We start from the raw sequence: 14,399 nt of genomic DNA on the forward strand, positions 1-14,399 counted from the left end.
TAGGAAGTGTGGACTGTATTTTGATACAGGCAAACTATGGAGTGAAGAATATGATTTCTATGCTGTCCTTCTTGCTGAGCTTCAGCAAGTGGTGGTGGGGTGTTGTTTTTTTGTTTGTTTGTTTGGCTGGTTGGTTTTGCTCGCTGTATTATTCCAGCTATTCTTATTTCCTTCTGCTATCTTCAGTCATCCTGGCATGTGAACATATTGTTATTAAACTTGCTCTTTGCACATCTATATTGAATTTGCTCTTTGGAGGCTATTACAGTTGTTTAGGCACAGATATGTATAATCTGATACACTTGTCAAGCCTTGAGATATGCAGCAAAGAATTTTCTGGAGTGTTAGTAATGCACTAGACAAAGAAGACAAAGTATCTTCAGTACTATTTTTGGAAACCAATCAAATCTTATTTTTGTTTTGATTGCTTATAGGATTTGCTTTATCTACACAAACCACAAGCAGCCTGACTTCATTCACACTTTGTATATATGATTTCCATAAATACTGATGGGAAATTTGACATCTAAACCAATAAAGCATATTAGACTTAAGTCACTATTAGATTTTTTTAAAATAGAGAGACATTTCTTATATGGGCAGGAAATTGCAGTAACACATTTACTGATTTATTACAGTATTGTAGTCTCACATCTCCCAAATGAAGTGTCTTAGCTCTTCGCAGTTAATAGAATTTGAGGTTAACCAGGGAGCAGTACATCGCCATCATCACCGAGGATGAGGGACAATACAACAGACAAAGCTCCATTAATTGAGGGCTCTACTTAAACACGTCAACAGCTCCCTTTCTGGAATTCCAGATAAGCTGGTATCACTTCTTTCTGTTTGAAAGATGACTTCCAGAAATAGACTAATCTTGAAAGGAGAAGTAACAAATCCAACATCAACCTTACGCAAATCTCAATTAAACCACTGAGAGTGATTAATTTGACCTCAGTGGGCTCTGGATCTGAGCGAGCCCAATTTCATGTGACATCTCTTGGTTACGACTTTCCTGCAGAGGCCCCCTGCTCATTTACTGGACATATTTTTAGTTTGCCTGAGTGGTAAATGAGATTCAATTTATTTTACAGCTTTTCTTTCTATTATCTGTGCTGAACAGTTATGAACATTTGTATTGATCCACCTTGCTAACTCATTTATAACACCTCGCTTCCTTTTCCCTTTGTGCTGTGAGTGCGACTGTGAGTTCAGGCCCACACCAGGAGCAAGCTTTCCTCCTCTCTGAGACGACACTTTCACGCTGCCAGCTTCTTAACTTCACTGCGGCAGAGTTTGTTTGAAACAGCCCCGAGCTCTGACAAAATTCACTCTGGCCTGCCGGGCTTCACTGATGCCTGAGCCGACCCACTTTCTGGAAGTGAGAAATCACAGACCTATGCTGACAGCACTTGGTACCTTCCGCTGCCGCGGCACAAAGGGACGCCTGGGCGGGAGAGGCAGGACAAAACTTTGCGGCCCCTGCCCCACGACGTGCCCAACCCCACCGCCGGCACCTCCCCTAACAGGCCCCGGGCCGGCCGCCCCCTGCCCGGCCCGGCCCGGCCCGGCCCCCGCCGCCTCACGGGCCCGGCCCCCAGCCGGGGGCAGGCGGCGCCCCGGAGCCCCCCGCGGCCCCTTCCCTTCCTTTCCCCTTCCCTTCCCTTTCCCCGCCCCTCGCCGCGGGTCCCCTCGTCGGCGGGCGCGATGCGGCGGCGGCCGCTGCTGGCGCTGGGCCTGGCCCTGTGGGCGCTGGGCGCGGCGCACGGCCAGCACCGCGCCGACTACGACCGGGAGGCGCTGCTCGGCGGGCAGGTGGGCGGCGGGCAGGGGGCGGCGGGCGGGGGCCGCGGCCCGCCGGGGTGGCCTCGGCGGCGGCGGCGGCTTCACGGCGGTTCCCTCGCCCGCAGGAGGAGGCGGAGGAGTACGCGCGGCTCAGCCCGGAAGAGCAGCAGCGGCGGCTGCGGGCCATCGTCAGGAGGATCGATGCGGACGGCGACGGGCTGCTCAGCAAGGGTAGGGGCAGGGGGCTGAGGGGTGCAAGGGACGGGACGGGCGGCGGGGGTCGTGCTCGTGCGATGGGCCCGGCGCTGGGCCTCACGGAAGGCAGCGGACCCTCTCCGTGGAGAATCGCCGCGAGAAATGTAACCACCATCTTGCACAGCCTGTCAGAAATGCCGGGAGAAAAATAATAATAATAAAAAAGGATATAGAGGATATCTCAGTCCCCAAGGATTCTGTTTTCCGTGACACAAGCAGCGAGGGCCATGGAAAGCAGGCAGGAGGAGCACTACCGCGGACAGCAGAGCTCTTCCCACCCTCCACAGTACCAGTTTTGCAGCTGTACCTCTTCCTCACACCTCTGAAACCCCCTAGAATCAAGTGCTTTTTGAAATCCTTTTTGCGCAACTAGGAGAGCAAGGCAAGGAGGTAAAGAAGGTACCTGCAGCCATAACATTGAATGCACACACTTGAACACCTACTAACATTGAGCCACACTGTGGGATCATACGTGCTTTCCATCACAATATAGCATCAAATGTTATTTCCCAGACAAAGGTTTTATCAAACCTGTAAATTCAGGCACCATCACAACACTTCCTTCATCTAATTGTCAAACTCATTGTAAAAATGTCCGTTTGTTCTGCTGGAGTTTAACAAAAAAAACATAAGTGTCTTGTGAACGTGCACACAGAGCAAACAGAATCCTTGTTCAAACTTCAGAACTGTGATATGTCACTGACATGATATCAAGCATACAGTAAGCTTTCTGGGTGGGAGGAGGAAGTTCAGTTTTAAAGATAAGGTCAACTCCATCTCTTGAATGTCTTCCACTGGATGTGCTGAAACTAATCAGCTGCACACTTAGTTCAGTGTTCCTGTACCTGACTGAGTAGAGGTGAGGTAGTATGTGACTTTGGCAGGGTGGCTAACTTGTAAAATAAACAATGAGCACTTTGCAACATGAAGGCTCTAAGAGAAGAGGTCTAATATTTTAAAGTGCAGAAATTCCCTCTGTACTCAATCCTGACGATACATACTGCATCTGGTTCTTAGCCTAATGGAAACTTGCTTTCCCCTCCCTTCCCAAAGGAAAATCACAGTGGAACGCTTTTTTACACTAAGAAACTTAGAAATTGATGGGAACAGTGATTTTTGGATACAAATTTACATTTAGAATTTTCTATATTCAATTTCATTTTCATAAAGGTCTGAAAAGAAAGGTTAAATGACCCTAGAGTTGGATGGCTTCAGGTTTGAAAAGCCCTGGCCACATGATCATTTCAAGCTGACATAAATGCCAGCAGCCACCAAAAGGGGCAGGCTTGCATTGTTCAGGCCTCAGTAAGCTTGAAATAAGGGTAACCTCTCAGCTGAAAACTAAGAATCTTCCTTATGGGTTAAGTTCCTAGTTGACCTAGTTTGCTGTGCAGCTGCATGAACACTACCTGTAATCATTTCTTCTTAACCACTTCATTTGTGTGTCAGAGGGATGCGTCACCCTTTTTCTGGCAGCACCAAAATACGCCAGAGTGAAGTAACCATCTAACTCTAGCCTGAGGGTATCAATAGGGAAACTGTACGGTACGACAGAAGACAAACTAAAAGCTGTAGCTGTGGTCTAATCTCTTACTCGGTTAACTTGAAAAAAAGGCATGGCACAGAGGAAGCAGGCTGTTTAACCAACCTCTTGCCTACATACTTGCATCTGAATTACAAAGTATATTCCAAACTGAATAGACCTGTGGTATCTTTACAGTTTTTATACTATAGATTATTCTGATTTTTGTTTGTTTTACTTTATTATTTTCACAGATGAGCTGAGCTCCTGGATACAACAGTCCTTTAAACATTATGTTACACAAGAAGCTAAGCAACACTTCCACGACTATGACAAAGATGGTGATGGATTAGTGTCTTGGAAAGAGTACAATTTACAAATGTATGATCGTGTCATTGATTTTGATGAGAACACTGTCCTGGAGGATCAAGAAGAAGAATCATTTCGACAGGTAAATGTTTCCAGCATCAGTTTCTGAAAGCTGCTGGCAATAGGAAACAATATTTGTTTACTCTGACAGAACAGGATGGTTAGAGAAACCATAGCAGCTGGCACATGTTTTAACACTTTCATTTATCTGAGATAGGGGAGTAATTAATGAAAGTAATGGAATATTAAACTGTCTGCCAACAAAACACAAAGACAGCATGAAACTGTACCTCCTGAGTACATTTTGCTAGCTGAGTGGAGTATAAGTCTACTGACAGTCTTATCACAGAGCAGAGCTTCCAGCAAATGTCTTAAAACAAGATGGCAATCTATTAAATTAGGTCCATGGCCTAACCAGTGTCCTGCCTGTAGCTGGGGCCAGTAGCACCGGTGTTGGTCAGCCTTGTACTGTACTCTTTAACCACCCACATTGCACTGCTTTATATCCACTTTTCATTCATTTCTGAAGTATGTGGTGTGGGGATCAATATTGCCTGCTTTTAAATTTTTCTGTCCACTAGAGATCCACAGAGAAAGCAATAGCAATTCAAATATTTTTAGCAATCCAACCCTGTACATAAAACTGAATGTATAAACATCGAAGTTATGGATTAATCTTGTATATGCAATTAAATACTTAAGAATGGAAGGAAGGAGGCAAGAGGGACAGGGAAGGAAGGACACCACAAATCTCCCGTAGTAAAACTTGTTTGTTTTCAAGTTAGACATTTGTAAGTACATGTAAATATTTCCCTAAAAGAGAATAAGTGAGTTCTTAGACTATTCTGGCCTGAGTTTTTTTCTGAGAAGGAGTGCTTTGGTGGCTACTTCTAGTAAAGTAGTAGTCTTGAATATAGTGTTGACAGACGTTAAGCTGGAATAGACAATAAGCAATGAATTTTACACGCTGGAGAAAAATCAAACTGTAAAGCTTTGGAGGTCACTGAATTACATAGCTTTTAAATAAAACAAGATTTTGAATGGAACTACTAGTCAAAATCTTAACCCCATGTTTGAGATGTTGCCATCATATTATGCTGAGGTAGAACTACTTATTTATAATTTGTGATGATTGCTTGCTTGGTTTTCCTACTTACTGACTTCTTCAACCTACATTGGCAAAAGCAAAACTAGCAGCATTGCACCAGCATCATGTGTCAGCTGTCTTCAGCCATACTTTTGTAAATTAATGATCCTGCTCTAGTTAAAATGGAAAAGTTGGACTTTGTTACTGATTTAGAATTGACATAAAGTAAACATGAATTTACCAGAGGATGGCAGTCTTGTTCATCACATCTCAAAACACTGAAAACAAACGTTTCCCCTCAACAGTTTCAAGTTTATTTTGCAGCCTAGTACTGTCCCTAGCAGTCCTTCTGAATTGCCTTCCAGTTTAACTCTTAGCTAAAGTCAGCTTTTCTTTAAACACAATTAATTATTTTGCAGAATAGTTAAGCTCTTATACTTTATTTGTTACACATGGTCTGCATGAGTCAGATTAGCCTAACTAAACTGGGAAGATTCAATAAATAGGATAGAAGCTAAGAAGTACAACTTCAAGTGCTTATTTTTAAAGTATTTGTGATCTCTGGTTTGCTGGCCACTGCCTTATCCAGATCAGAGTCATACTGTTAGTACAATACACTCAAACACAGGACTCCAAAATTTTCACAGCTCACATCACATGCATTTGAGTAGAGATTTGTTATCAGTGGTTTGGGTCTTTATTTTGTCTGAAGAGACTGTACAGAATGAACCAGGGCAAAGAACAAGGGTTTTGCACATTTAGAATACAGAAGAAGGAAGTGCAAGACATTCAGAAATAGTAACTTGCCTGTTTATTGCGGATATTATCTCTTTTAAGAAGGCATGCTAATATTTATACTTAAAAGAGGTACAGAAGTGACTTTGATTTGAAATAAGTTCAGATATAATGGACAACAGTCCTTGTATAAAGGAATCTGCCTCATCCTTCAGCACTTAAATGGCTTCAGAAAAGGCAGTTTACATATATGATATTTGAAGACTTTCCTTGGAACTATGAAGAGCCCTTGATGGTAAATGAGATACAGATTCAAAAGGTTAATGTCCTGAAAATGTAAATGTTAGAATTTGTGATGGGCCACTCTAACAGTAATTGTACTCCACTGGGTTAGTTTGGGAATTGGTGACTTATAGAAGTGGAAGCATGTATAAAGACAGACTTCCTGGTCTTTTCATCATCTCCCTTCATGTTTTTGAAGCCATTGGCTGAGAGTGTTTCAAATGTTCCTAACTGAAATGAAGGAAATTTTTATGGGATTCTTAGAAAAAAATCCTCCTTCCATTAAAAGTGCTATTCTCGTGCTCTGGATGAGCTCTTCTTAGTGAAAATAAAACATCAGTATAATACAAGAAAGTAATGTGAAACAATTAATGTTCTAATGAGTTTACAGCCAACTACTGTAATGTTTTTCCTTTTCATTAAGCACTCTAACTAAATCTATTTTCTAAGCTTCATTTAAAGGAGAAAAAGAGTTTTGAAAAAGCTAACAGGGATGATGTTCCTGACTAAATGTGGATGAATTCATTGCTTTTGAACATCCTGAAGAAGTGGAGTATATGACGGTAAGATTTAGGAGGAGGTCTTTATCAGCTCTGTGTATATAGAGGCAACATCTTTTTAATGTCCCAGTGCTACAGGAAGTGTGCTTTTGAGCAGCTATGTATATTGCTTTCCAGACCAAATAAAAAATCAGATGGTATGTTGTGAATTCAGTGCTGGAGTTCAGAAGATGGAGCAGGAGTGCAGTGCTTTTCTTGAAAATTTATTTCAAGAACTATTATGTGTCAAGAAGTGGTATTACACAACTATCTTAAACCTTTGGGATTACGCTGACATAATATCTCTAAAATTCTGTTAGGTTGGAAACACATCAGTAAGATTTCAGCTTGAGAAAGTTGCAAGCCTAGTTCAGAGTTCAATTCTAGTTAAAGGGATTCACAATGAAGATGTCTTGATGCAGGAGAAAAGGGTCAAGTGCCAGTTAGCTTCACCTTACTTAAAGGGCCACAAGGGTCACTTTTCTGGCCAAAAAAAAAAAAAAAAAAATCAAAAACTTTCTGAAACTTTGACTTTTCAGTGCTTGGAGTTTGGGGGATTATTATTCAAGCCAGGACCACTTTGGCATTGGGTGATGCGTTTCATCACTGCTGTGACTGTTGGTGTCATTCCAGCTCAATACCCACAGCTGACCCCAGTTAAAAGTACACTGCTGCTTTCTGCAACAGAGCCTTCAGGTTTGGTTCTCTGATGCTGCGAGCTTACTGCCAGCAGGAGCTCAGTGCAAAACATAGCCTCTGTTTGTGTTGACATATGCTTAATTATGACAAAACAAGAACAACTACAAGAACAGGCATGCTGGTCTCACTGGGAAACAAAGGACCAAGACACAAAACAATTTTTCCAACAACTTCAAAAAGTTACAAAATGCAAAGAAATTAGTACATCAAAAAAATAAATAGGATTATAGTTTTGTGCAAATTCATGTGCTCATATAGTTTTGAATTTTGTTTAAGGATTCCAACTCTACGTACACCCTACAGATTTTGATTTCATAAAACCTGACATCCTAAACTCTAAGAATGGATCCATTCTGTGGCACAGGAACCAGTTACTGCACTAGTTCACGTAAAACAGAGAAGCAGATTCGAAATGACATCTCATTAGTTTAAAGGACACATTATTTTTCTAAAATGATTTATTTCTGTTTCTCTTGATTGCAAGACTGATAAATTGATATTTGCCTTTTGTTTGTGTGTATGCAAAAGGACTTTGTCATTCAGGAAGCTTTAGAAGAGCATGATAAAGACGGTGATGGATTTGTTACCTGGAAGAATTCCTGGTGATTACAGAAGAGACCCAAGTAAGGAAAGGGTTGGGGGCAGGAACTGAACAAAAGCTTTTGGAATGGGATGAATTGTATGCACCTTTGTTTTCAGCTTTTAACACCTCCACCTACAGGTTCCAAGTGACATTATCCTGTCAGTCAGAATAATTCAATTTCCTGGTACTGTGCCTAGTAGGTCTTATTTCAGTCTGCCCTGCGTGTATTTGGCAGTAGTTTGTGTACAGCCTACTGTTCCCTTGTAAGTTACTTCTTTTCCCAACCACTGAAGCATAATCCTCATCAGTAGGCATGTAGCTAAAATAAGATACAGTTTTGCTAACTGAACACATCTCGGAAAACAGCCGGCATGAATGTAAGGTTAGCCTTTCCTAGTCTTGATTGGCTTAAAAGCAGCTGTCAGCCTTGCTGCAGAAGGACTGAAGCTGTATGTATTTAAGAGAGGGAGAGGGGAAGTGTAAGGAGTCCCTTCACGGTACCAGGTATCAAAAGCCCATCTGCTTTCACTTTTTTTTTTTTTTCATTCTTGCCCTTCCTTAAGCTTGCTCTATTCCTGGTTAACAAAAAAAAAAAAAAAAAAAAAAGGAGAGAGACATTACCTGGTGTTTACCAATGCTTTTTTGTAGGTAAAGTTGTTAATAGATAAATATTGTATACACTGTGCTTGACTTGCTACAAGATAGGGCAAAGAACTCTTCTGGTTCCAAAAAGACCAGTGGCTTGATGCACGTGAAAAGTCTGCTAGTCTGTAAGGAGTGCTAATTCTGAAGCATGGAGGGTTTTTGTATATCTTTTTCCTACTCGAACTTTAAAAAAAGCCTTTCCAAGCCAGTCTATCTGAAGTTATTAGAAAGGGATTGAAATTATTGTTAGGGTCCTTGCAGTAACAGAAGATAGAACAGCTTTACTATTTCTATTTCTATTCTAACATTTTTATCAAGGATTCAGAATCATCTGGAACTGTAGAAAACTTCAGGTTTTCTCCAAATGACCGTACCTTCTGCAGACAGTGTTCCCCCCGCACACGCCTAAAAATAACTAATAAGCTACACTGTGGGTCTGGTTTCATAACCATCTTGTTGGCTTTGGGCAGCAGTGTATTGGTGATTGTGACGTTAAGGATAACTGAGTTGTAAACTAGGTGTTAGAAAGGAAAGAGAGAGACTTAATCTTTTTTCTTTTATAATATAAACCTAATTATTTTAAACTGTTACTTGTCTGCCTTTCATATCAAATAATTTCGACTTCCATAAGGTTTAGGAAGTCTTAAAATCTGTTAAGACTTGTTCACAGTGGTTTATCATGTGGTGAACGATCAGTGTTAACTGCCTCTTAATTTCTTGAAGAGTTAGAGACAAGTTTAAAAGCTGGTTAGGTTTCAGGGTGCAAAGTCAGGATATAGGGTAAATATAGAACAGGAATACAAATAAATACAAGCAGTAAATGGTGACTGCTTTAGATATATTCCAGCTATTTTTTAAAAAATTACAAAAAAATAAAAACCATTTTTGATAGCTTAACAGTACTGTTCAGAGTCTGTTGAGCCTGCACTAGGTAAGAACTTTGTCCTCTCTGTTAGCTGTCACAAATGACCCTCCCTGGCTGCTAAGCACAGGAACAGACAGTAGAATGTTATTAAAATCTTGGCTATCGTCTTACAAGTTTCATAATTGTATACACTGCACAACAATAGTTTCTCTACCTACTTTTAGGACACTTGTTGATTTAAAGCTTTTCCCTACTTTCTGCATCTGTTAAGTGCTGAGATGACCAATGATGAGAACTACAGTATTGCTCATGGTTGCTATCATGGGATACTATTAACATGCTATTTGCAATGTTACTGCTATACAATGGCTATATAATGGGGGAGAGTAATCTTAACCCAGTCAAAGTAAATAATGTCAAATATCTCCATCATCCACTTGAACTTTTTCCTATTGGTATGTCAGATGTCCCAATAAGTAGGAAACCATCCATTTGGCAGCACATTTTATACGTAGTATGATTTCTCCCCCATTGATTTGGTTAACTTTGGTTAACATTAATAAATAGCTCAGTTGATGGTAACACATGACTTTCATGTCCCCTTAGTTCAACTGTAAATGTAGTCTTAACATTATCTTAGCTTTAAGTTCTGTTTAATCTATACAAATATTTTTTTAATGTTTTTTAATATCCTGGGACTGGTCTGTAAGGTCTCTCTTTGTTTAGTGAAATCACTTTTATGTTATGAGACTAAATTGCATTAATTTGATTACAAGAAAAGGTGAATGCGTCGGTTTTAAACGTGACAAATGTTTCTCACTAGCTGCAAGGGAAGATCCAGAATGGATACTTGTTGAGAAGGATCGATTTGTGAATGACTATGACAAGGATAACGATGGGAAACTCAGCCCTCAAGAGCTGTTGTCTTGGATAGTACCTAATAATCAGGGTATGCACAAGAGGAGGTATGTGTTTTGACTGGTTTAATAATTGCTGTTTAGATTTTATTTAATGCAGCAGAATTCTGGAGGTATCACACAACAAATGATAGATAAATTCAGATTTACCATATCTTAGTAGTTGAGAAAGAATGCTTAGTCGATGTTTGCATATCTTTTTTAGCCCTTTTTTCCAATCTGACAAAGAATGCAGTTCCCAGTCTGGATAAGGCAAATTTGATGTTCTTGTTGATTGTATGAATGTTTATTAATTAACAAGGTGCTATCCTACATGGGTATCTGGTTTGATTTAAGAGCACAGTCATTTTAAAGTTATAGTAGGTAAAGCTAATGAGATATTCAAATAAAAGAAGCTGCTATATACAGCACAGTTAGGGAAAACAGAAATGGATCATTCTTCTTCTAACTGGTTAAATTGCCATAATTTATATAAAATTTGTATAAAAACCTGTATTTGCATAAGTATAAGAATATAGACGTACTCTATGATTCAAGATGCTGTAAAGCAAACTTTAAAATGAGAGTGATAATTGAAATGGTTTAATCACCAGTAGAATGCGATAATAGGTTTAAGTGGATTCTCATTTTAGTTGTCTATTTTTTGTAGCAGGTAGCAGAAGCACTGAGCATACCAGAACAGTCTATTTTTGTGAACAGACTTTAGAGTTACTGACGGCAGTAGAGAAGGTTTCTGCCTTTCTGCTAGTAACTTCTTAATTTGTGCAGATCTCTTTCTTTTGCACTGAAAGGTTTTGGTGTTCAGTATGGCAGACAAACAGGTCCTCCTGTGCCTCCATAATTATTCTTAAAGTCGGGAAACTCTTCAAGATAGATAAGATAGCTCATCTTCTGTGACTGGACATGTCGTTACTGAGCTCCCACCTCCCTGCTATTTCAGCTCTGCTGATTACAGAAAAAGCAGCTTGGTTAGCATGTAGCACTGGCTGCTCACGTACCTAATCTTGTAGGAACCTAAGCTACAAAATTGCTATAGGAGTATTTTTGTAAATGTGCATCTGTAAGCTTTTGTGCAGACTTTTTTTAAACATCTGACTCTTGAGGGTGGTTGGTTCTTATTTCACAGAAAGAATACTGTTCTAACTGACACGAGTTCTGTGTGTTGTTGAGTTTATACGTACCTTGTTGTTTTTTTTTTATCAGTTCTTCACTATTCATTCAAATTTTAGCTTAAAGCAAGGCCTTGGTGTACTAATATCCCAGTGCCAAAAGGTTAGGGTTTTTTTTATTTGTTTTTCTAATGTGCTATTTTTTTCTTCAATTAATGCAAGGCTTTAGCAAAGTCCCCTATACTAAAGAGAAGGTGGCATTGACTTGCATTATAAATTGTTTATTTATATTACAGTTTAAGTTTGTCATTTAAAAATGGCTTGAGAAATCTGGTAGCTAAATAACATACAACAACAGAAAAATACTATGCATTCAGTTTCTGGGAACTGATACATGTTTACCAAGATTTTTTTTTTAATACTCTGTTAGCTTTTGCCATGCAGAGTGTTTTTGAAATCTGTTTGGCTGATGTTACCACGTGTCATTTTCTTCAGCCCTCTTTGCTGATGTAGTCAGCTTAAATGTAAGTAATATTTCATTTTTAATAAAGCCGCTAAGCAGTCACATTGAGCCAAACCAATCAGAAAAAGGAGAAATGGAAGGACCCTGTAAATCATCGTATTTGTAGATATTTTGTAAATAAAAACCAAAACCATGTAAGACTAGGAACTCCACTATTTCTCAGTAATAACAGCTGCAATAGAGCCGTTGTGCTAGCTTGGTAGCTTTGAGTTGTGTAATTCTCATGAATAACATACAACTAAAGTATTCCACATTTTTTGTTTCACTGCTGAATTTCCCTCCTTCTATAATACATATGCAAGCAAAAAATTGAGAACTGTTGTAACTTGCAGTTTCATTTGACATTGTGTTTGTCTTTTTTTTCCAAAAAGCAAGCTTTGGCTTTCAGGAAATGAGGGAAATCTTTAATTGCTATCCAAAGTTGATGTTCCTATGCATGGATGACTTATCTCATCCACTGTTGAAAGTACGAAATCTTTTCCATGGTGGACATCAAATACTTTCCAGTTACATTTAAACCATGAATTACAGTTATAGAGCTATTTTTGCAAATCATAAATAGATACAGAAATGGCTAGCAGAATAGATGCCTCCAGAGCAGAATAGATACCTCCAGAGCTAAAGTAACAGCACCTAAAGTTTAAACTGAGAGCTGGAAAAGCATATCTGGTCAGACAGAGGGTTAATATAGAGATAGAGATAACTGTAACTGGTACACACCTATGGAAGAGGATGCTCAACATGAAGACTGCACTGGCTCAAATTGTAGCTGAGGTCATGCACACCAAGGACTGTAGCTGTTGCTCTGTGGCTGAATGTCCAGAACCTGAAAACACACAGTCTGTAGCTGACCTGCTAAGCTTGCATTTTCTGCAGATCATATGCTAAAGGTATGTATGGCATCAACCAGTGGATTTCAGAGACTGCTGGTACTTCCAGGAAGATGATCAATCTTTGCTTTTTAACAGTCTTCTGCCCTCAGAGTAAAGCAGTGGGTTTGACATTCATTTTTTTGGTTTAGAATTGATGATGAGGTTAGAAATTTGATATTATGACTTTGCCACTGAATAAAAAAGGCAAGGGGAAACAAACTGAAGCAAGAAAGATTCTGTTCTGAATGTTAAATGGCATCTAGCTTGTTACAAATAATGGTGTAGTGGCAGGACTCTGACAATGCCATTCCAAAAATGTATTTATAATGTTCCTACCTATTAACTGTGCACCTGGTGTTCCATTTATTTAAAGGCTCTTCACCTTATTGAAGAAATGGATTTGAATGATGATAAAAAGCTTTCTGAAGCAGAAATTCTTAAGAACCAGGATTTGTTTCTTAACAGTGAAGCAACGGATTATGGCAGGCAGCTTCATGATGAACGTTTCTACCACGAAGAACTTTAGATTATTTATTTTGTAATCTGTTTTTCTTCCCTTTCTTTCATTTGGAGCTTTTGTTAAATGCACCCACTTTTCAGCTATGTTGCAAATTTTATGCTGTAATTACAATAGACTAATGTTTGTGTAAATACTTTGCATTCAAAATTAAATTGCCCTCCTGCAGACTTCCTTGGGCCTCTTCTAGCCTGCAAATTAATCTTAAATACTTACTTCCAAAATTATATAGCAATGGGAAAGAAATTACTTAAGGTATTATACTGTATTGTGAAGAGTTGTGTGACTGTACTTCAACTAAATGGAGAATTTAAATGATTCTCTGAAAGAATTCAAACCAGAAAATGAGACTGCTTTATTTTCTACTCAGTTTAATTAGGGAGGAGAGTAGGGAAGATAGGGGAAGATGTTTAGAATCAGCATTAACTGTGTTTTATTTAATACATTTGGAGAAACACTTAGCTTAATGCCTCAATTGTTTAAGAGGTTTCTACTTAATTTTAAATGGTTTCTATGTGTTTTACTGTATTATAATAAAAACCTACTATTTTTACATCTACAGAAAACAATTGTTTTTATGTACAATTCTACAGCATTGGCAATGCAATGGTATTGTACATTGTCAAGACCCTCCTCATTTGTTGGATTAAAACTTAAAATATTGTGTCTTTGTTTTATACATTTATTACATACTGTGAATCACCCGTAGCAACTCCTTGAAATGTGAACAATTTGCAGTAGCATATTTATTTGGGAATCACTCCTTTTGAATGCAGATCAGAATACCAAGGGCAACTCACATACACTGTGTGAAGGGAACAGTATTTATTCTTTGGCAACGTTCTTAGGTTTTATATGCTAAGGACAGCTCATCGGATCTAGATGTTAAAAAGGATTAAAAAAAAGTAATGTATGCATTTAGCATTTTCTGGATGTGTTTGCAAAAGCAATGTTGTTGTTTTTTTCTTAAATTTGGGATATATGGAACTCTAAAGCATCAAGACATCGCATAACAGTTGTAGTAATAACCTCTAAAAGTTAACTTCAGTTGAAAGCTCCACAAGTACCATCCATAAAAGTAAGTAATGTCCTGTT

The 14,399-nt window shown here is 39.1% G+C and overlaps 1 protein-coding gene across 1 annotated transcript; it reads left to right on the top strand.

Moving 5' to 3' along the window:
* The first annotated feature begins 1,630 nt into the window (after nt 1-1,630).
* On the top strand, nt 1,631-13,968 carry RCN2 (reticulocalbin 2). The gene is given in 10 exon segments (XM_040570321.1): nt 1,631-1,815; nt 1,911-2,016; nt 3,817-4,013; nt 6,498-6,540; nt 6,543-6,598; nt 7,802-7,872; nt 7,874-7,896; nt 10,190-10,331; nt 12,937-12,949; nt 13,161-13,968. Coding segments are annotated over 10 exon segments (912 nt in total). The 5' UTR covers nt 1,631-1,707; the 3' UTR covers nt 13,314-13,968.
* Nucleotides 13,969-14,399: the final 431 nt, after the last annotated feature.

The sequence above is a fragment of the Cygnus olor genome, chromosome 11 (genome assembly GCF_009769625.2).
Source record: "Cygnus olor isolate bCygOlo1 chromosome 11, bCygOlo1.pri.v2, whole genome shotgun sequence".
In the NCBI taxonomy this organism is placed as follows: domain Eukaryota; kingdom Metazoa; phylum Chordata; class Aves; order Anseriformes; family Anatidae; genus Cygnus; species Cygnus olor.